The 27,614-nt window shown below is 40.0% G+C and overlaps 1 protein-coding gene across 15 annotated transcripts in view; it reads left to right on the plus strand.

The window, feature by feature from the left end:
- NCKAP5 (NCK associated protein 5) overlaps positions 1-27,614 on the plus strand; it is a 768,088-nt gene that overhangs the window by 366,116 nt on the left and 374,358 nt on the right. For all 15 annotated transcript variants that reach the window (XM_077320257.1, XM_077320242.1, XM_077320245.1 and 12 more), the window contains one exon: positions 10,603-10,736. In XM_077320257.1, the coding sequence (XP_077176372.1) occupies positions 10,603-10,736 (134 nt within the window). The remainder of the gene's footprint in view (positions 1-10,602; positions 10,737-27,614) is intronic.

Here is a 27,614-nt window from a genome sequence, read left to right on the forward strand (position 1 = left end):
TTCTGAGATAAAACCAGTACATGCACAGACTTTTGTTCTTCTGTGTCATTCTTATTAGAGTTTTTAAAGCCATTCAGAGTTACTTGAAATGTTTATGCTGAGAGGCTTTTGTTCTTTTGTTTTCCAGACACTCCAGCACACTTTCTTTGAGTATTTTGGTTTTTAGAAGACTGGTACACTCTTTCCCGTACACGAACCCTTTTTCTTGAAACATTGATATTCATCTTTTTAACTTACTCTGAAAGTGACAGTCTCTAACCATACCAGACTAGGGCTTTCTCCACCCTTCAGAACTTTCACACTTTTTAGACTGGATAGGGAAATTCCTTCTCTCTCTAGAAGATCTATCCCCTCTCGTGTAACTACCTGCTTGTCCTTACCAACTTTCCCCAGTTCTCGTCTCTGTTAAAGTGTTCTCAGTCAGGCTGAATTCTGAAACTGTCAGTACTTTACTCTTTTTAGATAGTGCTCCCCATCATCCAGTTCTAATATCTTTCCCTGCTCATATTACTCAAGACTCTCTGGCTCTGTGAGGAGTTAACCCTTCACAGTCCTTTTCCTCTTTATATAGTAATCCTAAGCTTTAAAAATGCAGTCTATCACAGCTCTTTTCACATGTAATTGTTAAACAAAGCATGTCTTTCCTGCCAGATATATGTACACAGATTTAATTGTTAAATTCTCATTATTCTCTCATTAACTAAATATAGCATAGTATGCAACAAAGGTATGGCTGCAAAGTACATTTTCATGACAAGTTAAATAATTACTATTTATATTCAATTGCTTTGCATTGTGTAATTTAATTTATAACAATCACCACTAGAAAATCTACAAAGATAATCACCAGCATTAGCACTCTACATCAGAGTGTTAATGAGGGACAGAGGGATATTAAATAACTAATCTGACAAAGTTGAAAACTCTATATTTGCCTAGTGTAATAGAAACTTGCTACAGCAGAATAATTCAGTTCTAACCAACTTATTAACATTGCCATAAGCACAAAACCTCGTGCACATTTCCCCCTTCTCTCTCCTCACATTTTAGGTCATAGTTTTTCATGCTGTCAAAACCTACAAAGAAAGCTGCAATATGCTGCAGAGTTGTTTGTCAATGCCCGAGTTTATTTTTGTAAAGAACCATCGATTGCAGGATGAGAAACATTTAGTTTAACAGCAGTCGATGAGGAGCAGACAAAGGGTTGTCTGAAGTTCTGAGATATTCAAAATGTTCTCTAAAAGGCACAGTCCCCAAATACCTTGTACTTGTATTAGGCAAAAATGTGTTACTCTGTGAGCATATATTTTTGCATAGCTTTTATGTGGAAATGGAACAATTGTGCAACCTTTCTGCCACTGCATAATTTTTCTTTTAGGTGATTTAATAATCCAAGGCTACACTTCAGTTAAAGATCTTGTATAATTGGAAAGTCTTGAAAATGAAATCGTACAGTGTGTAGCTATCTTTTCATAGTGCAGCTCTGACGCTTGATAGAGGTTAAAACTAGACTGTCTTAACTTAAAGCTAAACAAAATTTGAGTCTAATAACTGCTAAGTCCAAATATTTGAGTCCTATATTTCCTATAGAATTGCCGAGGATTGGACACAACCGAATGGATAACATCATCATCTTTATATCTGTACTCTTATGATCCCTGTTTCATTGTCTGAGGAAGTGTGCATGTGCATGAAAGCTCACACCTTGAATAAATCTTTGTTGGTCTTAAAGGTGCTATTGGACTCAGATTTTGTTTTGCTACTTTAGACCAATATGGCTACCCACATGCCTGCCCAAAACTATAAGGGGTCATTGGTGCTGGGTTTTTAATGGCTCCTGTCACATGGTTGAAGGCCAACAGAAAGGGTACAGGCTATAGTGAATAGAGCGAGTCAATTTTCTTATTGCGTAGATTCAAATGTGCTGAAGAGGTAATCCCTCTGTTTTGTTTTGTGAGGCTGGCATCCTTCCAACTGTTTTGTGTTTTTCTTTACTTGGGCATGAGAGTGGTAAAACTGCACTTGGAAAAATGACTACACAGCTGTTAAAAAAATAAGGGGGGGAGAACATGCTTATAAAACCTAGAAGTGAGCTCTCAATAAAATGAAATATGCAGAAATATCATTGACTATGGCTCATGAGAACAGAAGGCCTATTGAGAAGCTAATTATCAGGCACAAATCTCAGCACCATACAGCTGTTAGCCTTCCCTGCTCCTTCACCGTAGGAAGAAAATAGTGTGATCCAGGTTATTCTGTTTATTGTTATGGAATTTCCCCAATCCGTCCCCTTTGCTTCTAGAAATCAAAGCTGAGCACTCTCTCTCCTTGCTAGAGGAGGTTCAAGCTCTGTTACCACTCAAAAAGTCATGTAATGATGGGGAGGGGGGAAACATTCTTCCCACAGTCCTTTTTCTGTTGCTATAGAGAAAATATACCCTACAGCTGCTTCTACTTACCTCAGGTTGTTTCTTTTTTTTTCTGTAAAATTTACCTCAGAGGATAATACATTTTAATCTAAAATGGGCCTGTTTAAAAAGTACCTTAATTCAGGCACAGAAATGGCACATTGTGATGACATGCCTGCAGGTGGGTCATCATCTTTCTCTGTGTAAAGCCTTCAGCCTATTCACACCCAAAGTGGGGCAGGAGAGAGCCCTGTGTGAACAATCCCTGGAAGTGCCCAAACAGGACTCCCCAGAAAAGGTGCCAGAACTCCTTCTGTGGCATCTGGATCGGTTACTTATCCAATTCCTCCATCTGCTTCTTTGTCCCAGCCTCAAAGAGCTTCTTCTGAACCTCCAGCTAAGAAGGCCAAAAGGAAAGCAAAGCATGGCTGTTTTTCAGCTTCCCAAACTTCAAAATCTAATTCAGGCTCCATAATGGCTGCAGTCGTCTCTGACAAAGTTGTGTGTTGACAGTCGAAATCTCCTAGAAACTGACCACAGTAGACATTGTTGTCTCTGGCATGGAGCTGAAAGTTTGGTCTGCTTTGTCACCTTAAATCCAATCATTGACACTGGATGATCACTTGCCATTAGTGTCACCATTGGGTCATAGATCCAGATCACAACGATGTCAAGAGCCCAGCATTCCAGTGACAACATCAACCAGTGGAAGGGATTGCCCCCCATTTTTGTAAGCTATGTCTGCTATCAATAACATAAAAGGATGGCCAGTCTTCTGATGATATTATCATAGAATTAATCCCTGCTACACAGAAATTGATGCTGGATAAACCTTTCTCCAGCATGCCAACATGGCCTTCACAATGGGTCTCATGTCCTCCTTGCACTCAGGACCCATCTTTGTTTCTTCCAACATGGATTTAAGAGAGATCCATCTGTCTATGATGGCGACTCACTACTGTCTTCCCTCCATTCTTGCTGCACTCCTTATCAGCTGATAGCCTTTGATCTACAAGAGACCATGCAATTCCAGCATTCCCAGAGGTCCAACCAGAGCAGGACTCAGACAATGGCTCAGATTCTACATCCAGATGACACTGTGGGGGACCAATCCCCAGTTTCACCCACTGAGGATCTGCTACTATATTCAGAAAACCTTGTCCATATAGACTAAGTTCCCAGTATAGATTACACTTACTGAGAACCTGCAGAAGTTGATCCTATTATGAATACCCTTTACTTCAATAATCAAGGCCCTCTAGCCTTACCAATGGTTAAATGGATAGTTAACATAGCTACTGCAATCTGGACAAAGCCATCATTCACTCAGGGATCTGTTAAGAAAGAGGACACCCTATGTAGAATCAAGGAGCAAGGGGCAGAATTTCTCTTACATCACCTACCTGCAAACTCCTTAGTTACAGAAGCTTTCCCATCTAAACATAGGGTGGGTATCCACTTATCCTTTTTGGATGAAGGAAGTTAGGCATTATTGGACACAAAATTTGTATTTCTGGCTGTATGGACCTGCACATAGCAAATTTTAAATAAATTATGACAGGTACCAGTTATATTTATGGGAGAGTGCATCCCAATGTATTGATCCTCTGCTTTATATAGACTAACACCCTTCAATTAGAAGGGATTAGATTAGTCGAACAGCAACTGATTGCTTCCCACCATGCTGCAGATGTCTCCAGCAGAGCTGGACTATCGACCTCGACTATTGTTTCTTTTCACCGCTTTTGGCTCCGAGTCTTAGCCTTTCCTTTAGACACAATGGCTTGTGTTGAGGACCTCCCATTTGAGGAGAAGTTTTTATTTAGTGGCCAGACCAATTCAATCTGCAAGGTACCAGTAAGGTCACTTGAGCTCATGGGACTCTTGTCCTCCACCTAGGTTTTCCCTAAGTATAATAACCTGCCTCAATATTGGAGACCATACTGATTTTCTCCTTCCTACCCCAAGCAGTTTTATAGACCTTCCTCCATTCTCTCGACCCCACAACCTCAGCAAAGGCGACAGCAGCTTAGACAGAGGGGGTGTCAAGGAGCTCAATCCTCTAGGTATCTATCACAGAAAGGTAGAAATACCCAATGAACATTTGGGCTACCCCAATTCACTGACAAGTTGTCATTTTTCTGGAATAGTTGAAATCTTATTACTTGAGTTGGGTATTCCAATATAATAAAAATTTGTTATGTTTTAGAATTTAAAACTACCCCTCTGGTCTTTCATTCTCATGCACATCCTGCCAGCTTTTATAATTGCTTACAACAAGAGGTTTCAGAGCTCCTGCATAAAGGAGCCATTGAACCAAGGGGGAACAGGCTCCCAGATTGTGGAAATGGCCACAATCCAAATGTTCACCTCCTGGAAATTCACATTGTAGGAACAGACAATGTCCTTGCAGATCAGTTGAGAGGAAACCCTCTCTCTACTCAAAAGTGGTCCTTAAAAGGGATCTCAATTGCTCCAATATTCCACCAGTGGGGTAGCCCCTGGATCAACATATTTGCCACTCTCATGAATATGAAGTATTGGAAATTTTGCTCATGGGGATGCTTGGGAGAACAGTCCCTGTGGGATGCTTTTCAATTCCACTGGTCCCAGGGCCTCTACTATGCCTTCCTGCCACTACAAAGGGTTATTTACAAACTCATGATAGACCATACCCATTGCATTCTAATAGCACCTATATGGCCTTGGAAGACATGGTTCCCTATGCTTCATCTATGCTGATGAAGAATCCTATTACCTCTAGTCCCAGACCTCGTGTTTTGTGGACCTCTTCTTTTTCCCAGTGTGGAAGCACTCCAACCCAACCCATTGTTAATTTCTCCATAGATAGATATTCAGACCATGTCTCTCAGGTCTTAATGTCCTCTTGTAAACTTACTATTTGGAGGTCCTACAATGCCAAGTGGGAGCAGTTTCTACATTGGGCTGCCAATAGGAAGATGGAAGCAGACACCTCTTCCTTATCAGAAATCTTTTAATATCTTCTCTTCCTGAAAGATGAAGGCCTGTCCATGTCCTTTATAAAAGTTCTCCTTGCTGCCAGATCGGCCTTTCATTTTGGAGTTGATTCTAAACCAGCATTTTCACATCCTCAGTCAAAACAGTTCATGAATGGATTAACTAATTTGTACCCTCCAGTTAAATCTCCTCTACCACAGTGGAGTCTCTCCTTGGTTCCTTTGCAACTGATTTATAAACCTTTTGAACCAATGGCTACTTCTGATGGCTCATTTTTGTCTTTTAAAACATTGTTTCTGGTTGTTATGTATGCCTATAGAGTCAGTGAAATAAGAGCCCTTAAATCTTCTACCCTCCTTATTAGGTTCCACAAGGACAAGTTTGTGTTGATTCTTAGTCTTGAATTCACTCCTAAAGTAGTTTCTGACTTTCACCCGAATCGAGGCACAGTACTTCTAGTTTTCTTACCTAATATTTCTTTTCCTACTCAACAAACATTGCATAATTTAGATGTCAGGTCACATTTATTATATTTTAATCCCACATCATTCTTTAGAATAGATAACTTCTTTGTCTGCTTTAAATAACTCAGCAAGGGTAAGGCAGCCTTTGTTCAGATTGGTTACCAGTATAATCAGGCTAGCATACAATGTAGCAGGTGTGGATTACCTGTTTCCACTTAGGACCCATTCTGCTTCTGTTCAGTCATTGTCTGTGGCCTTCAGAGCTGATCTGAACATCAGATATGCAGAGCTGCTATGGTCTTCACTGTCATTATTCATCAAACACTACTCAATTAATGTTGACTCACAAGTTACACTGTTGTGGGAAAGGCAGTGTTAAAACTCACTATTTGTTGACTGGCCCACACCAACCTCCATGGTAAGCTTGAAAATCTCCCATGTGGAACTGCACAGAAGACATGAAGAAGAAAACATGGTTGCACTTATCTGTAACTGATGTTTATCAAGTGTTTCCTGTGCAGGCACCCATCCCTCCCTCCTGCGCCACTCTAGGCCATAAAACATATCTTCACCTCCATAGAGGCAGGAAAGAGTTCTTCCATCTTCAAGCAGTCCTATGAGTACCTGCAGACAACTGATGAACATTTGTTATAGGTAAGTAATGTTTTACTAGTTTACTAATTTTCTAGTTTAACATTGTAGTTCAAATGGAGCTGTGGTTGGTAAGCTACAATATCTATGAAGAAAATCCTCATTCTATGCACAATGGCTTATAGGACTAAATTAGTGCTGAGATGCTGAACATTCTCAGTTCTTATTCAAAGCACTCTGTAAGTAATGTTTTCAGCATCTTGCAGAATTGTGTTATGCAGCTCTAAGAATTAATTGGATAATTTAATTAGAACACTAAATTTCTTTTATGGAAATTTATTTCCCATTTTGGAAATACCCACTTCCAAGGTTTTATGTATAGCTAGCTAGACAGAAGTTCTGTATTCTCTGCATAATTCCCCATATTTTATTGCAAGTGTGTAGATATATCATTTAATCCCTTACAACTTCCCTGTGTGTCATCTGCTTATTTATCACTGTCTTTAAGATCCTTTTTCAGCCTGGTAATACCCATATTTTTGGTCTCTTGGTTACCACTATTATAAATTTATTATCCGATAAGATTTATAGCTCTGAGACTTGTACAAATAATGGCTTAATACCAAGAAAGCTTTGTTATTCTGTAATGAAACCATATACATAATTTCCTGATACATTTTTGCAGGTATGTCATAAAATTTAAGTCAACATTAAACATACATCTACACAGTTGACAGGCTACAAATCTCACAATGCTGTGTTTACAGTAGGTTTTTAAAAACATATAAATGGTATGCCTACTGTGATTTTTCTGAAGCAATAATCTTCGTCTGATCACTATATGTCTGTGCTCCTTGATAAATAGAAACTAAGGACACATGTACAGGATTCGTATGCTCAGGGGTGCCCTCTCACTACAACTTTATTAGAAATTGATTTATAATAATGATGATATAAATAAAAATAATATGCTAAGGAAGAATTGTGTGTCTGTATTGGGTCTAGTCATCTATCGATTGGCAAAAATAGGAGACAAATATCCTCAACAATTATGAGGTAAGGGAACCACAATCACTTTAAGGACATGGATGGAAAATAATCATGTTGACTTATATTCCATGGTCTGTTTCCAGTGATCGAAGGATAGTTGCTTCAAGAGAAGTGTGATTTGCAATTTATAATGTTATGCTAGGGACAAATATTTTGAGTCCCACTGTATACGTTTTGTCCTCTCATGGATCTCATAAAATATAAGCATATGCATAGTAGAATCATAGAATCATAGAGTTGGAAGGGGCCATACAGGCCATCTAGTCCAATCCCCTGCTCAACGCAGGATTAGCCCTAAGCATCCTAAAGCATCCAAGAAAAGTGTGTATCCAACCTTTGCTTGAAGACTGCCAGTGAGGGGGAGCTCACCACCTCCTTAGGCAGCCTATTCCACTGCTGAACTACTCTGACTGTGAAAATTTTTTTCCTGATATCTAGCCTATATCGTTATACTTGAAGTCTAAACCCATTACTGCGTGTCCTCTCCTCTGCAGCCAACTGAAACAGCATCCTGCCCTCCTCCAAGTGACAACCTTTCAAATACTTAAAGAGGGCTATCATGTCCCCTCTCAACCTCCTTTTCTCCAGGCTGAACATTCCCAAGTCCCTCAACCTATCTTCATAGGGCTTGGTCCCTTGGCCCCAGATCATCTTCGTCACTCTCCTCTGTACCCTTTCAATTTTATCTACGTCCTTCTTGAAGTGAGGCCTCCAGAACTGCACACAGTACTCCAAGTGTAGTCTGACCAGTGCCGTATACAATGGGACTATGACATCTTGTGATTTTGATGTGATGCCTCTGTTGATACAGCCCAAATTGGCATTTGCCTTTTTTACCGCTGCATCACACTGCCTGCTCATGTTTAGTTTACAATCCACAAGTACCCCAAGGTCTCGTTCACACACTTATAAGTACTTATAAGGTCTTCTAAATGTCAGGCTCTATCACCTCTCTTAACCTTAGTCAGATGGAATTTCTACACAAAGGGGGGGGGGGAACCACCTCATATCCAATACATGATAGTAGGGGTGCCAACTCTTGAGTTGGGAAATTTCAGTTATTTGGGGGTGGAGCCTGGGGTGGACAAGGTATAGAAAGGGAGAGGGACCTCAGTGGGGTCTAATGTTAAAGAATCTATCCTCAAAAGCAGTTGAGGCAGGGCAACTGATAGAGGTCAATTGCAATGGGGGGGAATCTCCAGCCTTCCCCCATTGCGGTTGACAACCCTACATGATGGGGCTAGGCATATTTAGTACATTATAATAGTAGCAGCTATATAAGAAACAATATAAGATCAAGGAAGTGAATACTCATCCAGCTCACATTTTCATGCAGGAACTTCAGTACTTCACTTCAGTGAACTGCATTATTCCTTTCTACTTAAGTATGATCTGGAAATCAAAGTACTTCTAAGATTCAAACACCTAGAATACTTACTAAGAAGGCTGTGAGATGGTATGGCCTCCTCTTGTTGCCAAGAGACCAGACTTATGGCTTTGTAAAAAAACTCAGAAGGATAATTGTATGACAGCCATCCAAATTCAGCATAATGGGCAGGGGGAGAGTACTGGATCCATTGCTGTTACATGACAGAATTACAGAAATAGGATTGTGGTGGTATTTTCTGGCAATTGTCATTTTAGTCAATAATGAGGCAGGGATTACAGGAATTGTAAGAGTACAATGAAATTACTAGCAATAATAATTTTGATTTCTGCTTTTTCTCTCCGTATTTTGTTTATAACAATCTTTTAATTTTGAGGCCTGTAAATTGAAAGACCAATGATTGAGTATTGAGTTCAAAGGTATATTTTTTAGCAGGAGAAAATTGCAATTTCACCAATTCCCCCTTTCCTTTGAAGAGCCCCAACTTACCTATAACACTGTTCCCGGGATCTCTTGCCCCCTTCTTCCCTTTCCCAAGCACCATTTCGGGGAATGCAGTAGGCTATAGTAAGATGTGGGTGGTCAGAAAATTTTTATTCCACTGTGTAAGTACCTTCCATTAGTGGGAAATGATCTTTGAATCCAACACCTGGCATTCTTGTGAAAATGATATAAGTGGAGAGGTTTTCAACTTTGGCAGAGTCTGCACTTACTTTGTTTATTCCATTGTCAATCCTGTTGAATTCAGATCGCTTTGAACTTGGATCTTCCTCTCCCCCCCCTCCCCATTGAAACAGGAAAGTGTTCTGCATGTGGTTAGGGTAGTTCAGAAGGGGGGGGGGAGCCAAGCCTCTTTCTTTCTTTTCTTGAAGGGTGGGGGGAGAGGAGCCAAGCAGGGAGCCTCTTTCTTTTCTTGAAGGCGGGGGGAGGGGGAGATGATCGGAAAAGGCAGAGAAGAGAGAAAAAATCCAGGACCGACAGAAGTTGAGAGAAATTAGGGGCTTCTCCTTTAAGGCAAGTTTGTCACATGACCACCTGTGGCCAATGACGGGTCCTCTACCACGGAGGAGAGCCCAGATTCAAAACAGCCTTTAAATATTGAGGCTTAAAAGCACTCTAAGATATCGCACAATAAAGGTAGGGTCACTCCGGATCAATCCTTCTTGCTGCAGAAGGAATTTTTAAATCGCCCCAAATCCAAACAGAAATCGGATTCTGTGTAGAGGGCAGGGACTGAATCGATCTGGGGTTGGAATAAGTGCTCTGTGCAGTTTACACATTTGTTGAGCCTGTGGGCCCTTTTGGAATTTTCAGAAATACTTGTGTGTATCACTAGAAATTGGTTGTCATTGGGAGCAATTACAAAATGTTGAGGTTTTCCAAGCCTGGCACCCACATTAGCCCTCTTATAATGTTTATATTGTATATTGCATTTAGAATGTCTTAATGATGTTGATTAATTGACAATGAAAATGTCAGGGGGTTCTTTTCCATCAGTGTGGCTTCCTTATTGCTAATAATATGTAAATAGTTCTATATTTGGGAATGCATTGTTCAGACTAGTTGGTTGATCTTTTTTTTATTCTATGCATTTTTAATTTGATTAATAAAATAAAAACAACTATTTTATGTTTCAAATCAATATATATCCCCTTAAAGGATTTAAACATAAAATATTAAAAATGAGGTGGTATTTCATTTTGGGTTTTTTTGTTTGTTTAAGCGTGAGAAGCTGATACATGAGTTGGAGGAAGAGCGGCATTTGAGACTTGAAAGTGAAAAAAAATTACGAGAGGTGACACTGGAATCTGAGCGCAACAGAGCTCAAATGCGTGGATTGCAACAACAGTTTTCAAGGTAAGATGCAATTCTGTGTTAATAATATTCAAGAAACTATATTTACAAATAAGAACAGGGGGCTGCAATTGTTTACTTCTATTTAACAATGTGAGTCTTGATTCCAAGTAATGGGCATCAGATCATATGATATATCCATGGATTTTGAGCAGCAGCCTAAATTAATAGTTGTAGTGTCATAAAGGGAGAAGAAAAAGAAATTGGTTATAAATGAATCTAACCTGAGCATTTGATAACTAAATCTAACTGTTATAAGTTAACATGTTGATATTTTTGTCTTAGTTGATATTCTTGTGCTGGGACAATTATACATTTCCTACATGTTGATTTATGATTCTTTTCTGGTCCTGCTGCTTCTGGGAGAAGAGAAATGGAGGGTTTGGGGTTTTTTAAAAAAGAAATAATAGTCAAAAAGTTTTGGGGACCCTCTTCCTGAAAAACCTAGAAAAGAAAAGAAAAAAAAACCCTAGAAAATAATAGTCTCTAAAACTTCAGATAATGAAAACTGTGCTATATGAAATTGAGATTCAAAATCAGAACAATATTTTTCAGTGCACACCTTTACCCAAAAGCTGAGAAAGGAAAAAGGTATTGACAATTCTGAACCCAGAATAAATTTACTTCCATCAAGTTAGGCTGGAAGATATCATTATTAAAATTTCTTTTAATTCTTTTAATAATTCAGTCTTTGAATTATTAGCTTAATACAGCTTTCTTCGTCAACAATGTATATAATTGGTTTTGAAACATAATCATTCCCTCCCTGAATTTCAAGTAATAGTTCTTCTTTTCATCTTTTAAAATATTTGCTGTGTTTACCATGAAACATTCTATCTTGCTTGGTAGTCCTGAAGATACGTTTTCTAAGCTTAATTTAATAAAGAATGGCAGTTCGGTATCCAACATGTATTCTTCTGTAATAAATTAACAATGGGAAGTCCAGAAAATTCATAAAGTTATTTTAATCCAACAAATTATTAATATAGATGAAAAGGACAGAAAGAGGCGAATCTAGTTTGGGTGGATGTATGTACTTATTCATGCAGCTAATATTTATCAGCATTTGAAACCCCCTTAGCCACCCACTCCATGAGCAGAAGCTTTCTGTACCCTGCACCCTGTATAAATACAAAAGAGAAAGACATGAGCCTGTGTATTTTTGCAGTCTTTGTATATTTTCATTTTGAAGATGTATTTATTCTTATATACAGTTTATTAAGTTAGTTATAGAGGCCTGGGGCTCATACTTCCGTCCATCTACCGTCAGTATACAATCATTCTGTGTGTATAACAATGAAACATGGCACATATAAAAATCTGTTGCTAGTGACAGCACAAGGCTGTCTGTTTTCATTGCATACTGTGAGAAAATGGTAGCCTATCCTATAGACTGTCACTTTGTATGCATAAGTCTGGATATGACTCTTGAAGTCAAAAGTGGCTTTTTAAAATCTTCTTTCTTGCATTGATTGATCTAGCTCCTGGTATTGTCCTTTTAAAATATATAGAAATGTACAAAATACTTTAAATGATGCAGTGATTATTACTGTCTTATGACTGAACTAGGGGCAAAGCCTGTTGTATCCAGGAATACAATGGGCGCCAGAACTTGGCAGTGGGAAGAGGAAGGGGAGGAGTTGTCTAGTCTGTATAGGCACAGGGTTTGAATGTGTGTGTCGTGTGGGAGGTTGTGGTGGAATGGTAACAAATGAGGGCATGGGTGTGGAGTGATGGATGTCAAGAACCTCTGGTTTGGAATGTTTGTTGAGTGTGGGAGAGGACTGACCTTTGGGAATTGTGGCATAGTGGTTACAAATGAGTTTTCCAGAGCCATATGTTCAGATATGTGAAGGGAAAAATCAGACTGGAGATTCTTCTTAGGGGGAGATTACATGACAACCAATTCCTCCCCATTCTGTGTTCAACCTTCTTGTGTGAATTACTATATGGAGTAGTCACAGTACACAGGTGTCCGCGTCACTCCTTCTGTCTCCATTTTTTTACTCTTGATAAAATGTTATGTGCCCACATGCCTCTTTCATGTTTGCTCCTTAGAAGAAGAGCTGGATTTTTGTACCCTGCTTATTACCCAAAGGAGTCTCAAACACCTTTTCCCTTCGTCTCCCCATAACAGACAACCTGTGTGGGATATGGGGCTGTGAGAGGTCTGAGAGAACTTGGAATGGGCTGCAGTCACCCAGCAGGCCTCAGGTGTCTCAAAGCAGTTTCCAATTGCCTTCCCTTCCTCTCCCCATAGCAGTCCCCCCCCATGAGGGAAGTGGGGTAGAGAGCCTCACTTGGAAGATGGCAACCCTAAGAAGAAGTCTCTCTATGCAAAGGTTTATGCTCACCTAGGTAGTGTGGAATGCCTGAACATGAATCAATCTGGCAACCTTACCTTCTCTCTGCAATGTTTTCTAGACATGAAATAGATCAGGGGGTGCTAGGTGGCTGCGGGGGCATTACATACTTCTGAGGCCCCACTTCCAGACATCAAGGAATATGTTCAGACTAGGGAGAGCCAACCTCCAGGTGGGGCCTGGTGATCTGGAATTGCTGCTCATCTCCAGACTATAAAGATCAGTTTCCCAGGCAAAAATGGCTGCATTGAAGGGGTAACTGTTGCATTGCATCCCACTGAGGTTTAGGGATGGCAGCCTCCAGGTGGGGGTCTAAGAATCCCCTAAATGTACAGCTCATCTCCAGGAAGTTAGGCTGAAGGGAAAGCTCTTTCCCCTCACATGCATCCCTTCAAAAAGAATGCACGTGGTCCCAGACTCCCCTTGGTTGCTTGGCTGGTGATGTCTGGTGATGTCCCAGGTCCAATAGATGCAAAGCAAAAATAAATGATAAAAAAGCATATCCATAGTGCCAAGGAAGTATCAGAAACAATATTCACTAAATGTAGTGTAATTTCAGTAAAAACATGAAGTTGTGCTCAGGATATAAATGGATTATGATTCTCAGTTTTCTGTACACCCATATTGCTAGTTGAGTGAACAGGCACTGAATAAGATCCAGACTAATGATCATATGTTACAGCACTAACTTTGATTTAATTTTTCATTTATTTAAGCCATGGGAATCTGTTCCACTTAATATTTCTGGTAAGGTCTTAGAGGAGGACCATGTCTCGTGACTTAAATGCCACTCAGCACTTAACACCCACTCAGAGCGGCTATCCCGCTCCTGAGTGCCTCCTCCTCCAACCAGCTTGCCTGTCTGTCCAGTGGCCAGCCAATCAACTTCTGTCCCTCCTCCTTCCACTTCCCTCTGAGGCTTAGAGGCTGCAGATTCCTGCCATGTAAGAGATGCCCCTGCCGGTGAGTTCCATAGCAGCTGCCTACAGCCTTTCAAGGTCCTGGGGGAAGGCTGTCCACAGAGTTCTTCTACTCCATCCTCCCTAATCTAGTACCCATTGTGTTTCTGAATGCAACAGGATTGGCCCCAAGTATTAGATTATTATTAATTCAATTTATATACCACCCTATTGAAGATTTTTGTAATGGTGCTTTAAACTTTAGTAAGCATTTCATTGGAAATAGTATTCCTTATAAATGTCTGCAGCTGCTCCCTATAGAAAACAAAACCTTATCTGAACTTATAAGTAATTCCCACTATGATCAAATCAGTGTTCATAGGATTGCTGCTGTGGACTAAACTGGACAGTATGTCAGCTATAGGAATGTGTCATGGATGCTTCTGTTCTTTTGGTGCTGAACTCAGTCCATTCAAAATTGCTGTGATTCTTAGTGCAGCAGGACTAAGCTTTTGTTTCCCCTCCCCTCCATGTCTTTCAAGTGCAGGAAAAACCTAAAAGCAGGGAGGGAACAATAGCTCCTGATCCAGCAGCTCTGCAGATCCAATAAGGATCAGGTCCTTGTGACATGTTTAAATTGTCCAAGTTGGACCTTTGGACACCATAACATCTAGTTTGGCCCTAAGACTGCTTGGGAATAAGTGTCAACTGAAAATATCACCAGAGCTGATTCTGAATAAACATGAGGGAAAATGTGCTTTAAACCCACCCCAATAATGCATATTGGGTGAAATATATGTAATTATCTAAGTTGAAACTACAGGGAATCTGACAGATGTGATTTATTGTAACTATAACTGCAGTACGCTTTGGCTTATTTGTGCTCACACTAAATATTAACGCCTTTCATTTCCAGCAGGTGTGAACTTACTTGACTACTGCAAATTCAGTAACGTAATATAATATGGCAGCTTGTGTCACCTCCTGGTTGCAAATATGACCTCTTCAAATCCCTTGCATGGTAATTTCGACCACCTTGCAGAGTTTGGTTTGGTGGTATTGATGTCATACAGTCATTTTAACAATACAGAATTGAAAACTAATTGCCTGAAGTGATAAAGTAATGGTGAATTCCTACTGTTGTTTTAATAAGATGAGGCTGTCTTATAGAGGTATTTCTCTTCTCATCTAAATATGGAAGTCAGCATATGTAGCAAGATTTGTCTAGATTGGTTTAGCAAGAAAGGTCACTGCTCACTGTAATAATCACACAAGTCTGTCCTAGGATTTATTTTGAGACATTGTACACTCTTCACCCTTCAGGCTCTGTTGCTGTCCAGAGAAGCACTAAGCCATGGACAATCTGGCATGTAGTTGTACAATTTATATGCTTGGGTATGGAGCTCTTTTTAACAACAGATTCTATTAATACCTAAATATTGATACTATTTCACAATGATTGGACCACAGGGTCCATGTCCAGGGGTTCTGAAAGAGGGTGCCCCCATTTTTCTATTCTATCCAATGGAATAGAGCCTCTTGTGGCGCAGAGTGGTAAGGCAGCAATATGCTGTCTGAAGCTGTCTGCCCATGAGGTTGGGAGTTCGATCCCAGCAGCCGGCTCAAGGTTGACTCAGCCTTCCATCCTTCCGAGGTCGGTAAAATGAGTACCCAGCTTGCTGGGGGGTAAACGGTAATGACTGGGGAAGGCACTGGCAAACCACCCCGTATTGAGTCTGCCATGAAAACGCTAGACGGCGTCACCCCAAGGGTCAGGCATGACCCGGTGCTTGCACAGGGGATACCTTTACCTTTACCTTTTTATCCAATGTCAAGTCAATCCCATTGGATAGAATGGAGTGGATGGGGGCACCCTCTTTTGGAACTCCTTGATGTGGTCCAATCATTGTGAAATTCAGAGAGGGATCACAGGAGAGCCTCTTGGAGCTACCCTGAAAGTTTGGAGGCTGTAACTGGAACCCCACCCCCCAGGTCCTGGGAAAGGCGGGAATGCCGGAACTCCCATTAAAGTCAAGCCAAGTCCAGTTCTGACCCTCACGCCATGTGTATGACACGTCTGCCTTTAACTCTAGATCAGTACTTCACAAATATTTAATTAAGCAGACTGAGGTGGGGGTTTTTTGCTACCATTATGTAGTGTTGCAGTTCATTGACACTTCCATTGTTCATAGCAGTTGTAAATGCTATTCTTTCCCAACATAAGGAAATTTTACTTCTCAAGTATTTTTCCCATTGGATTCTAATTCCTTCTGGTAAATCAATTTATAGTTTAATTTTGTGGATTTGGGCTTGGTGCCAAGACAATAAGAAGGGGATTTATATGCCCTGAAATTCTTAGAAAAGAAAATGATGGTGGGGGAGAATCTTAGACACAAATTAGTAAAACGTCCAAAGGAAAGGAAAGTCCAGGTAGAGGTACTGACTTGAAGATGGTATTCAAAGAACAAGCAAGGGGTGGAAACCATATTTTGAAGTCTCATCCTGAATATTGTACCCTGCTGATAATGGAAAATGAAATATTTATTTATTTAGAGCATTTTAAAACAGTCTTCCTTCAATGGGTTACAATATATAATGAAAATGCCATAGGAACTAACAAACATACCTAGCTAAAATAATAATTATTTTTAAAAACCAAGTTAGATGTTAGGAGTGGGAATCCACAATGTCTTCTTAAGGCAACATCCACCCATACTTTTTCCTCCTTCTATTCGCTGAAAGCCCCCATAGGCTTTTCTTGCTTCCTTCTGTCCATAGGGTTGCAAATTCAAGGAGATGTGATGGGATGTTGGGAGACAAAGTTTGGGGAGGGGAGCAACCTCAGCAGGCTATAATGCTCTGGAATCCACCCTCCAAATTAGCCATTTCCAGGGAAACTGATCTTTATTCTGGAGAGCAGAATTCTGGGTGTGCCCACTCCACCTGGAGGTTGGGGACTCTAGTATGCCTGGAAATCATGGCTGCTTTGGAAGGTGAAGTCTATTTCATTATATCCTTCTGAGGTCCTTTCCTTCCTCAGATGTCCTGCTAATTAACTCTGCCTGTATAACTTCACAGTGAAGTGAAGCCTCCTGAGCAGTTGTAGATCGTGAAGCCATATGACAGTAGCAGGTACTAGAAAGGCTCTAGATCTGGTGAGCTGCACAGGGATTTATACTGCTAGATAGAGAATTCTGTGAACATTTAATTGGATAATACCACTATGTGATTTAACTAAATAAATTATTATGCAGTGGAATTGACTGGCTGGCTGTATGTATCATAACGTTGAAGAAGTTGTTTCAGGAAACCTGCTTGATGTCATCTACTAGGAAAAAAGTATCATTTCATCATCATTTTTGACTTAAATGAATAGAAAAAGTTATTTTCAAGGTCCTCAAAGAAACCTATTCAGATACACCAGCATGTGTACTGGTTAAGAACAGCAGACTCTAATTTGGAGAACTGAGTTTGATTCCTCAGTCCTCAAAATGTAGCCAGCTGCCTGACCTTGGGCCAGTCGCAGCTCTCAGAACTCTCTCAGCTCCGTCTGTCTTACATGGTGCATGTCATTGACCATTTATGCACTGGGAACTTCACTGCCCCACCCCCTTGTCAGGAGCACAGATCGGGGGCTGATGAAGTGCACCAGGCCAAATGCTCCCCCGTGTGGGTGCAGGAAGAGTTGGGGCAACCTGCCATGACTAAAACTCCAGCCTGCAGCCCAGCATGAAACCTCCAGTGCATAAACGATCATTGGGAAAAGAAGGGAGAATAATTGCAAGCCACTTTGAGACTCCTTAGAGCAGAGAAAACTAGGATATAAAAACCAACTCTTTGTTCATGTATTTACGTGTGTGTAAACACACACATGCAAATCCAAAATCAGATTAAGATGAAATAGAATTACAATAAAAATATTATTAAAAGCAACAATGTAAGTTACAGCCAGCTACAAAGCAAAGACCATTTCTACACTAGCGATACCCTTCAGTTTTGTCTTTTTAAAGTGCTAAAGTTTACATCGGTTACCACGCTTGAATCTACCTTTTCAACCACAGACCTGAATTGCCCACTCACCCCATGATAAACGAATCCCCTGGTACATCAATTTCTTTTTTGAGGTGGGTAGCAATTTGGGGCTGTGCAGCAGGGAAGCTATTGCATTCAGGTTTTTCTCACCTTGACGGCCATTATGATTTTTTTGTGCATCGCCCTCCTCCTGCATCACTCCTGTTACCCTCCTCCCTTCATCCATGTTCACGTCAAGCGCCGTCTGTCTGTCTGTCTGTCTGTCTGTCTGTCTGTCTGTCTGTCTGTCTGTCTGTCTGTCTGTCTGTCATCTATCCATCTACCTACCTACCTATTTTTATATTTATATACCGGCCTCCCCAAAGGCTTGGGGCGGTTCACATAAAACAAAAATCTACCATTTTGTTTTAAAAGGGTGATTGCTTTACAACACCATTTCTAAGAATAAACCTGCTCTTGTGTCAGGAGAGATGGATTAATTGATTCCTGCAATGTGTTGCGCCCCCCCCCCCCCAATATTTTGTCACCATCCAACTTCCCCTCCCCCCCCTTTTTTTTTTGCAAGTTGGCATGTTTACCATGCTGGCTTGTGATGGGAATTCTCAGGGAGTTTTCAACATCAGCATAAATTTAATCATTTATGTGATCGCTAATGTGATTTATCTACAGTCATATGTGTTTCCATGGCTTTAACGCCAACTGCCTTGAGAATATAGGGGGTTGGTTTTTGATCTATACTAGGATTTGTTCTGTTTGTTATTATGAGTGTTGTAACAAGATCAGGAGCAATAAAAAAGGGGACATGCTGGGCAATTTAAGCATAGTGTGAGGGGGAAAAAAGGAAGGTGTTATCAAGGCGTGAAAATGGTGGAACGTGGCAGATGAATGGATTGAGGATCTTACATCACAGTGTTGAGCACATGCAAAAATAATCTTAAAAGGAAAAGCATGCTGGAATGTTTTCTTTTCCTATTCTGGGGATAAGTGTGGAAAATATAAGGTATGTTCAGTTCTAAACCAAAAGGGGGGAAAGGAGGAACAAACAACATCACAGTGGCACACCAGGGGTCAATCGAGCATAATCCACAAGGAAGTGTTCCTAAAGTAAAGGCACCGTGAGTCCAGAGATTGATCACCCATTCAAAGCTTTGTACACTAGGGATTCTCACAAAGACAAAGTTGGTGCTTCCCAAATATTTTAGAGATACACCCAACCAATAGGTTTTATTTCTAATTGTACTGTATTAACTATATGTATGAACTAGAATACTGGCTTGTGAGCACTATATCTATGCGCAGAGGAAATGTATGCGCATAAGCTTTTCCCCATATGTATAACTCACATGCAGAGAGCATCTAATCACTGTCCTTCTTAGCTCTAAAGGGAGAGGCACCCAGATGAGTAGATGTAAACAATTAGTTTATCCAGACTTTCCCCCCTGTATTACACTTCCTCTGTACCTTGAGGGATTATTAATTTCTTTCAGTTTTGTCTCTATTCATATGTTGGTTCAGATTTATACATATATATCTTCTTCAGAAACCAACTCCACCACTCATTTCTTTGGTCAATTCTGAAGTGATCATAGAAACCTTATGCACACTAATATATGAGAAGTCAGAAGTCCAATTAAAAAGACATTTTGTGATTTATGTATTGCTTTCAGGAAACACTGAATAGTCTCCATTTACCAAGCATTATTAAGAAGTTGCATAATAGGTCATGCATGCCGTGGATACTTTCCCCAGGCTGTTTAGGCAAGTACAGTTGCAGTAATAGTTTTCCCACACAGAATAATGTGCATTGCTAAGTGTACTGAAATCCTTTTTTTCTCTTTCAAAGCTGCTTTGAAGAGATTGTGGGGAACAAGTAACTTTTGTCTGCCATAGGTAAACAGCAAATAATTTACTTTCTTGGCTTCTGCATCTCTTTATTTTCTTCTAAGTTCAGCCTTTGGAAGTGTCCATGAAATTTAGTATTGGTCCAATTACCCATGAATCTCCAGTGAACTTTCTTTGGCATGACTCATAAAAGCTTGTTCACAGGGCACACAAGTCACAACCTATGACAAAGGATAAGTGGACACAAATGTGGCATCAAGAATCCCCCCACTGAAAAACCTGTAGAACAGTGGTTCCCAAACTTTTTCAGGCTACTGTCCCTTTGGCTCCCAGGCCACATCGCTAGTGTCCCCTTCCATACAAACATACAAAGCCACACCTCTTTCCTAGTGTTAGGTCTACTGCAAATTCCAAACACACTATATTGCTTACACTACTTTTTTGGTTCTTATGCAGTGGCTATATTTTATTCTGAAAAAAATGTTCTTTGTAAAGTCATTTGTAAAAGCTACTTTGGGTCCTCATTGGGGAACAAGGCAGAATGCAAAAAAGAGAGAAGGAGGGAGGGAGGGGAAGAGAAGCAAGCAATAGAAAATCCCATGGCCAGGAGCAAGCAAGAGAAGACGTTTCCATACTCCCAAACAGTACGGGGAAGTGTTGCCAATCCAGGCTTAAGAAATTCTTAGAGATCTGCAGTGGAGCCTGGAAAGAACACAGTCTGAGGAGGGGAACGAGCTCATCAGGAATACTATGCTATCCAGCCCACCTTTTGAAGTTGTTGTTTTCTTCAGGAAGCTAAGTATGGTTAGCCCTGGGTGTAAACTGCACGGAGCTAATACCAGGTTGATTCAGTCCCTGCCCTCTACACAGAATGCGATTTCCGTTTGGATTTTGGGCGATTTAAATTTTACTTCTGCAGCAAGAAGGATTGATCCGGAATGACCCTATCTTTATTGTGCGATATCTTAGAGTGCTTTTAATGCTCAATATTTTTCAAATCCGGATTGGGAAACCAAGCTCCATGGTAGAGAATCTCTGATAGGCCACACCTGGTCATGTGACAAGCCTGCCTTAAAGGAGAAGCCCCTAATTTCTCTCAACTTCTGTCAGTCCTGGATTTTTCCTCCCTCCTCTGTCTTTTTCGATCTTCTCCCCCACCCCTCCAAGAAAAGAAAGAGGCTCCCCGCCTGGCTCCTCTCCCCCCTCCACTTCAAGAAAAGAAAGAAAGAGGCTTGGCTCCCCCACCCCCTTCTGAACTACCCTAACCACGTGCAGAAGACTTTCCTGTTTCAATGGGGAAGAGGGGAAGAAGACCCGAGTTCAAAGCGATCTGAATTCAACAGGATTGACAATGGAATAAAGAAAGTAATGCAGACTCTGCCCAGGTTAGCACTGGGATAGAAGACAACCAAGGAAGTCCAGGGTTGCTGCTACTATCCCAAGGCAGGCAATGACAATTTTCTTGCTAGGAAAATGTATGAGTAGCAGGAATAGTCAGACTGCTACTCCCATACTGCTCCCAAATTCCTCACTACCCCCTGGATCCTTCCACCTTCCCCACAGTGTGGTATACTACTTACTGTAGAACATTTCAAACTTACAGTATACTAGATGGGGAACCTCAGAGTAGCTGTTTTATTGCCAAGGAATTTCAGAAACCGACTAAAATGGGAGATTGCTAAATTACAAATTATTACAACACTCAGGAAAACAGAACCCCGTGGGCTTAACAGGGATATCGACTTCTTATCTTGCTACAGGTTCTAAGTCAGTTTTCATTTATATCCAGAAATTGTTGGGGTTTGGGGTGGGGGCACTGGACTCAGTTCTCACATCTGTTGTTTATTCCTTTATCATCTGTATGCCAATTTGCTGCTATTTTCATGTCTTACCAAGTGTCCTGTTCCATCTTAGCTGTATTTATTGCTCAGTTACTTATGCATCTTTGTTCTAATTAGCCAGTCCTGGCAAATATCCTCCCAACCTATATGTAACATTTAAGGAAATCTGTTCCAATCTTGAAGGATTATGTATCTGGACATAACTAGCTTCTCAGTTCTTGCTGATGAGTTGAACGTTTTTGATCTTTGGGCTGACATTGGACTCCGATTTTTTCTAATGTATGTTTGTTAACCTTTGTACTTGTATACTTATTCACAACAATTCACAGATCTTGATTGCTGCCTTAGTCCAATCTGAACTATTATCACACAACCTCAGCTATTATCTCTTGTGCATCTTTAATCTAGCCAGCCCTTCCTGGCAATTAAACCCCCAGCCTCTCTCTACCTATATGTAATGGTTGAAGATATTCGATTTTACTGTATCTGACAAACTGTGAATGCACATGAAAGCTTATACCTTGAATAAAACTGAAAGGTGCCACTAAACTCAAATTTTGTTCTATTGCTTCAGACCAAAATGGCTACACAGTTAGTCAGATAACAACTGAAGAGGGTATAACATATTTTGTACGTATACCCTTCTGCGAAAAATGTTAGGCCTTAGATCATATGATAAGCCAGCAGGTTGAATTCCATCTAACATGGAATTTGTCAGCATATTTTTGGGGTGCAAAGAGGGAAGATGTTTGCTTTGGTAAAATCAAACAAATACTTTACGGTTTCAGAGAACTCAGGATCAGAATGACTTGGCTTTATCTGTAGCAAGACCTGAGGAAAATTCCTCACCCTTTTTTGGGGGGGAGGGGGGACTAAACAAGAGATGTGGACATGCAATCCATAAGCCTTGAAACTGGTGGCTTGACTGAGAGACACCTGCAGTCCTTCTGAAAGTTCTCTTCCAATTTGATCAAAAAGCTCACCTGTTCAAAACCCAATATACTACATGTAACCAAGTGTTTTTGTGCCTGAATTGTTCCTAACATTTTGGTAGTGCAATTTAGGTTTAATTATCTCTTGCTACTTCTTCAAGTGGTGTTATAATTTGCAGCTTAAAATGTACTTTGATATTAGGTTTATAATGTGTATCTTACAATCTATGTGCCTTATGTGAAACTATGGCCTTGGGGTTTGTACGAATACATAGCACACACACAAGCACACACAAAGATGTCCAAAGAATAACAGCAATTTTTGATAGCTTTGGCCGACATTGTATTCTTTAATTCTGACATATCCTCTAGTTTAAAATTATTTTAACTAGTTGATTTCCATTATTTGTAGTGGATCTACCTGTAAAATGTTCTGTTTTTGTTTTGCTGTCAGTCACAGATGACTTATAGTGACGCTTTGGGGTTTTTCAGGGCAAGAGGTATTCAGAGGTGGTTTGCCATTTTGTCTAACTCATTGTCCTGACTCTGGTATTCCTTGGAGATTTCCCATCCAAATACTAGCCGGGGTCCACCCTCCTTAGCTTATGAGATCTGGCTAGCCTGGGCTATCCAGGTTAGGGTACAATTCTGTACAACTGTAAAATTGCTTACAGTTAAGGAATAAGCAAGTTGTGTGTAAAATGTTCCTCTGTCATTTGCTCCTGTGGCATCATGGTACAGCTTATTTCCAAAGTTGTCACATGACTCTTAAAGAAATCCTTTTGCCAAGCTGATGGGTACTTTAGCAGAAGGAAACAAGAAGACAAACACCCAATGACATGTTTCCCATAGCTTTTCAAATTGTATTCATTAAGTACTGTCTAGCATTGATTTCCTTTGGGAGCATGGAAATCTTCTAGTCTTTTTCCAGTCACTTCAGATTCCTAAATCACCCTCAGAACTGTAGGCACATGTCAGTAGCTATCCTGACTGGTGGGGGGAACTCCAAACATTTTTTTTTCTCATTTGAAGCTATTAACTTCGAACTGGTCAAAAAGTTGTAAATGCAAATGCCAAAGATTAATTAACATCTTTCTGTTTGTGTGCACATGTACATACATAACTAGTAATAGGCTAGTGGGATTATTTGTGCCTGCATTATGCATGGGAAATTGTCTGTGACCTGGGATTTATCCTATTCTGCAAGCCTTCTGTCTGTCAGAAATGCATGTTGCTCTGCAGGTATCCCTGAGTCACATTTGATTTCTTTCTGCTAACAGTTGCATGTGCATCCTCATGCCCTCTGCACATAGTCTACTAAAATGCCTTAAAGGTGTGGGTACTATGTTTTTTCAACATGGGATCGTCCAGTACTTATGTACCAATTTAGGTGGGTTCTTCCTGCATTTGTGGAAATCCATTATCTCCCTTACATGAATATGAACCCCTTAGGTGGGTTGACAGTTCTTGTGTCTATTCTTGCTGATGTATTTCCACTTTTAACCTTATGTTAAAAGTGGTAGGGAAACTACAGTGGTAGAGAAATGGGACAACTAGGAATCATAGCAGTAAGTTGTGTAGTTCTTGCATTGTACATTGTATGATCTACAATGGTTTTTTACATCTGGACAAATCCCTATGTGGATCAAACTAAAAGCATGCTGGTGGGGTTGGAAAATGCCATCAGGTTATAGCTGACTTATGGTAACCCTATCGTTTTTTCAAAACAAGAGACATAAGCGGTTTGTCCTTGCCTGCCTCTGTGTAGCAACCCAGGACTTCCTTGGTGGTCTCCCATCCTAGTATTAACCAGGGCTGATTTAAGATTTTTAAGATTTAAAAATATTGGGCTAGCCTGAAAGCCAGTTGGTAGCTCTTCATGGGGACTGTGAAACAACATAGTTGAAGTAAGTCAAAGGTAATGGAGCTTACAGATATATTTTGAGACAAACCCTTATGTACATTAATTGCTTTGGTATCTGATAGCTGTATTTTTTTTTTTGTAAACTGTAGTCATATATGATACCTTTCCAGTGCAGTATATAGACTTTGTTGAACTTGACTGCTTATTGTTGGGGTCATTTTGTGATCTTAAATCACAAAAGTTAGAGAAGGTAATAATAGTCTGACATAGTTTGACATCCAAATCTTTACTATAGAAAGACACAAGTGTATGAAACAGTAGAAGAGGACGAATAAAGGACAATGTATGGTTCTTAAATGGAGTGAAAGAGCCTAGATAAGGAGTCTGAAATCATGTAATTTCTACTTTGTTCCTGTCTTTCTTAAAAGAGTGATAACATGTATTGTTGAAATAATTCAGTCAGTCAGTCAGTAACCTTTTATTGGCATAAAGCAATAATTCACAAAGGTGAATAATTCCAGACAATGTTAAGTCCTTTGACTTCATTGAGAGAGCTAATTGTATGCTTAATTTTGGATGAACTTTCTGGAAGGAATGGCATATACAGAGTTTGCAACTTTCCCAGAATTAATTCAACGATCCGTTAACCCCTGGAGCTGTGAAGGTATACTTGGAAGCAGAGTCAAATGTTCATCTTTGCGTATATCCTTTCTCATTTAGGGTCTGAAAGTAGCTTGCAAATTGAAGCACATTATTGAATAGGGCTGCAGCATATGTATTAAATAGCTGTGCTAGCTGTGGATAGGGATTTTCAATAGAATGAACCCCCCATTAATGGTAGTCAGAAGATGACAGATATTTTGTACTCTGTACCCATTCAGGCCTCAGGTCTCCTCCTCTCCTAGTCAGCACAAGAATTTGCTCATCTTATTAATAATATTTTTATTTTTGTTATATATAAGTGCTTACAAAAAGAAAGAGAAAAAGAAACGACCGGCCGAGCAAATAATTATTGATACATATAAAGATATAGTCTGTTATTATCTTAAAGAAGAGAGAAAAAAGAAAGAAGGAAAAAAATGGCCAAGTAGTTAATGCTTATAAGGGTACAATCTATTATTTTCCCAAATAATATATAGTCAGTTCCCATCATACATCGGCCCTAACCTAAAGGTTACTGCTGCCTTTCCCAAGAAAGACCAAGTAAATGCTAGAAGTTATTACCATCCTTCTTAGCGAAATAATTGTTAATACATATGAGAGTATAATCTGTTATACGAATATATTCTATTATTATCTTCGGTGATATAAAGTCAGTCCCCTTCATATATTGGCCCTGACCTGAAAGTTACTGCTGCTGTCTTGTTGATACATATGAAAGTATAGTTTGCCATACTCTTTTAGCATACATATTAACATACATATTCAATTTCCATCACATATTAATCCTGATCTAGAAGTTATTACCATCTTTCTTAACAGAGTAATTGTTGATACATATGAGAGTATAATCTATTATAAGAATATATTCTATTATTGTCTTAGGTAGTATAAAGTCAGTTCCCTTCATATATTGGACCTGACCTAAGAGTTACTGCTGCTGTCTTTCCCACAGGAAGCCAAGAATTTGCTCATCTTAATAGCACATTTCTTTTTTAATCTTTAATAGAATATAATTTGGATATACATTTGGTAAGGAGCATTAAGGACTATTAACCATGCCAACAGAACAACAATATTTCTATCCAAAATCAAACTAGGTAGTTCATTGTAACATTCCTAATTGAAAGCACCATTAAAGAATGGATGACGTTCAAAGAGATTTCAAAATGGAAAAACAGAAGCTTTTGTAGGAGTTTGGGGAAGTTGCCAAGTATAGAGATGTGGATCTAAGCTGGTAAAGTGTTGCCAGAATTGTGAAAACAGTGGATGTTTCAGTTTCCTAGAGGAAAATTATAGGGAATGACCGCTGGAGATATGGGCTTGTCTACAACAGGTTATGCCAAGCCAAGTTAATCCATTTCTTCGACTCTATAATGAGTTTGCTGAATAAAGAAACTGTAATATTCTTAGTGCAGCTTGATTTTATGTAGGAATCTGATCCGATTGCATACTATGTCCTCTTAGGCAATCTCACATTTCTCTCACTTTCTCATCTACTTCAAAAAAATAGGTAGACACCAAGTAGCCCGCAGGCATAACATTGTGAGACTGTTGTTCTTGTCAGAATCCACTAGTCTAGCTGGTCTTGTGATCTGGTTTGATTGGAATCACTAAAAACAAACAAATGGTGCAATTATTCAGAGCAGTATGAAAGGCTGACTGCTTGTTCGGTTCATTGGTTTTGCAAGCCTGGCATAAGATTCTTCATTTGCAGCACATAAGAAGCAAGTATTCTTGAGAGGCAAATAGACTAATATGAGTTTGAAGCCGCTTGAATAAGTATTGTTTCATTTTATCCTATTATTGCTATATTATCAGAAAGGCAATTTGCGAAAGGTTCACGATCCACACTGCTTTTCTGTCATCTATGCTCAGTTTGTAATTGTGTGATCTGGTGCATTTCCCTCTACAGCAGGGGTAGTCAACCTGTGGTCCTCCAGATGTTCATGGACTACAATTCCCATGAGCCCCTGCCAGCAAAGACTGGCAGGGGCTCATGGGAATTGTAGTCCATGGACATCTGGAGGACCACAGGTTGACCACCCCTGCTCTACAGTACTTCCAAGGAACTCTGGGTGGTGCACATAAGTCTCCATTTCCCAGTGTATCCTCAAACAAACCCTGTGACACTGAGACCATACCTTCACACTTGCCAACCACCGTATATGTGTTCTTTCATCAGTGTTTGTCAAACTTTCCCCACAATTTTTGGTTTCTTGAGGAATCACTCTGAATTTACTGCCTTGTTATCCCATGTTTTCCAGATCTACTTTCCTCACAATCCCCCCCCCCCCGGATTTTGTCACAGTTTAGAATTCCCAAAATTGAATTTTGTTTCTTCCACCTTTTTTGACATCGACATTACAGGTATTCCTGGGCCCCATCTACTTCCAAGTCCCATGAATGACATACTGATGTTTTTAAAGCTGTTTTTGTTGCATTATG

The sequence above is a fragment of the Paroedura picta genome, chromosome 2 (assembly GCF_049243985.1).
Source record: "Paroedura picta isolate Pp20150507F chromosome 2, Ppicta_v3.0, whole genome shotgun sequence".
Lineage (NCBI taxonomy): Eukaryota > Metazoa > Chordata > Lepidosauria > Squamata > Gekkonidae > Paroedura > Paroedura picta.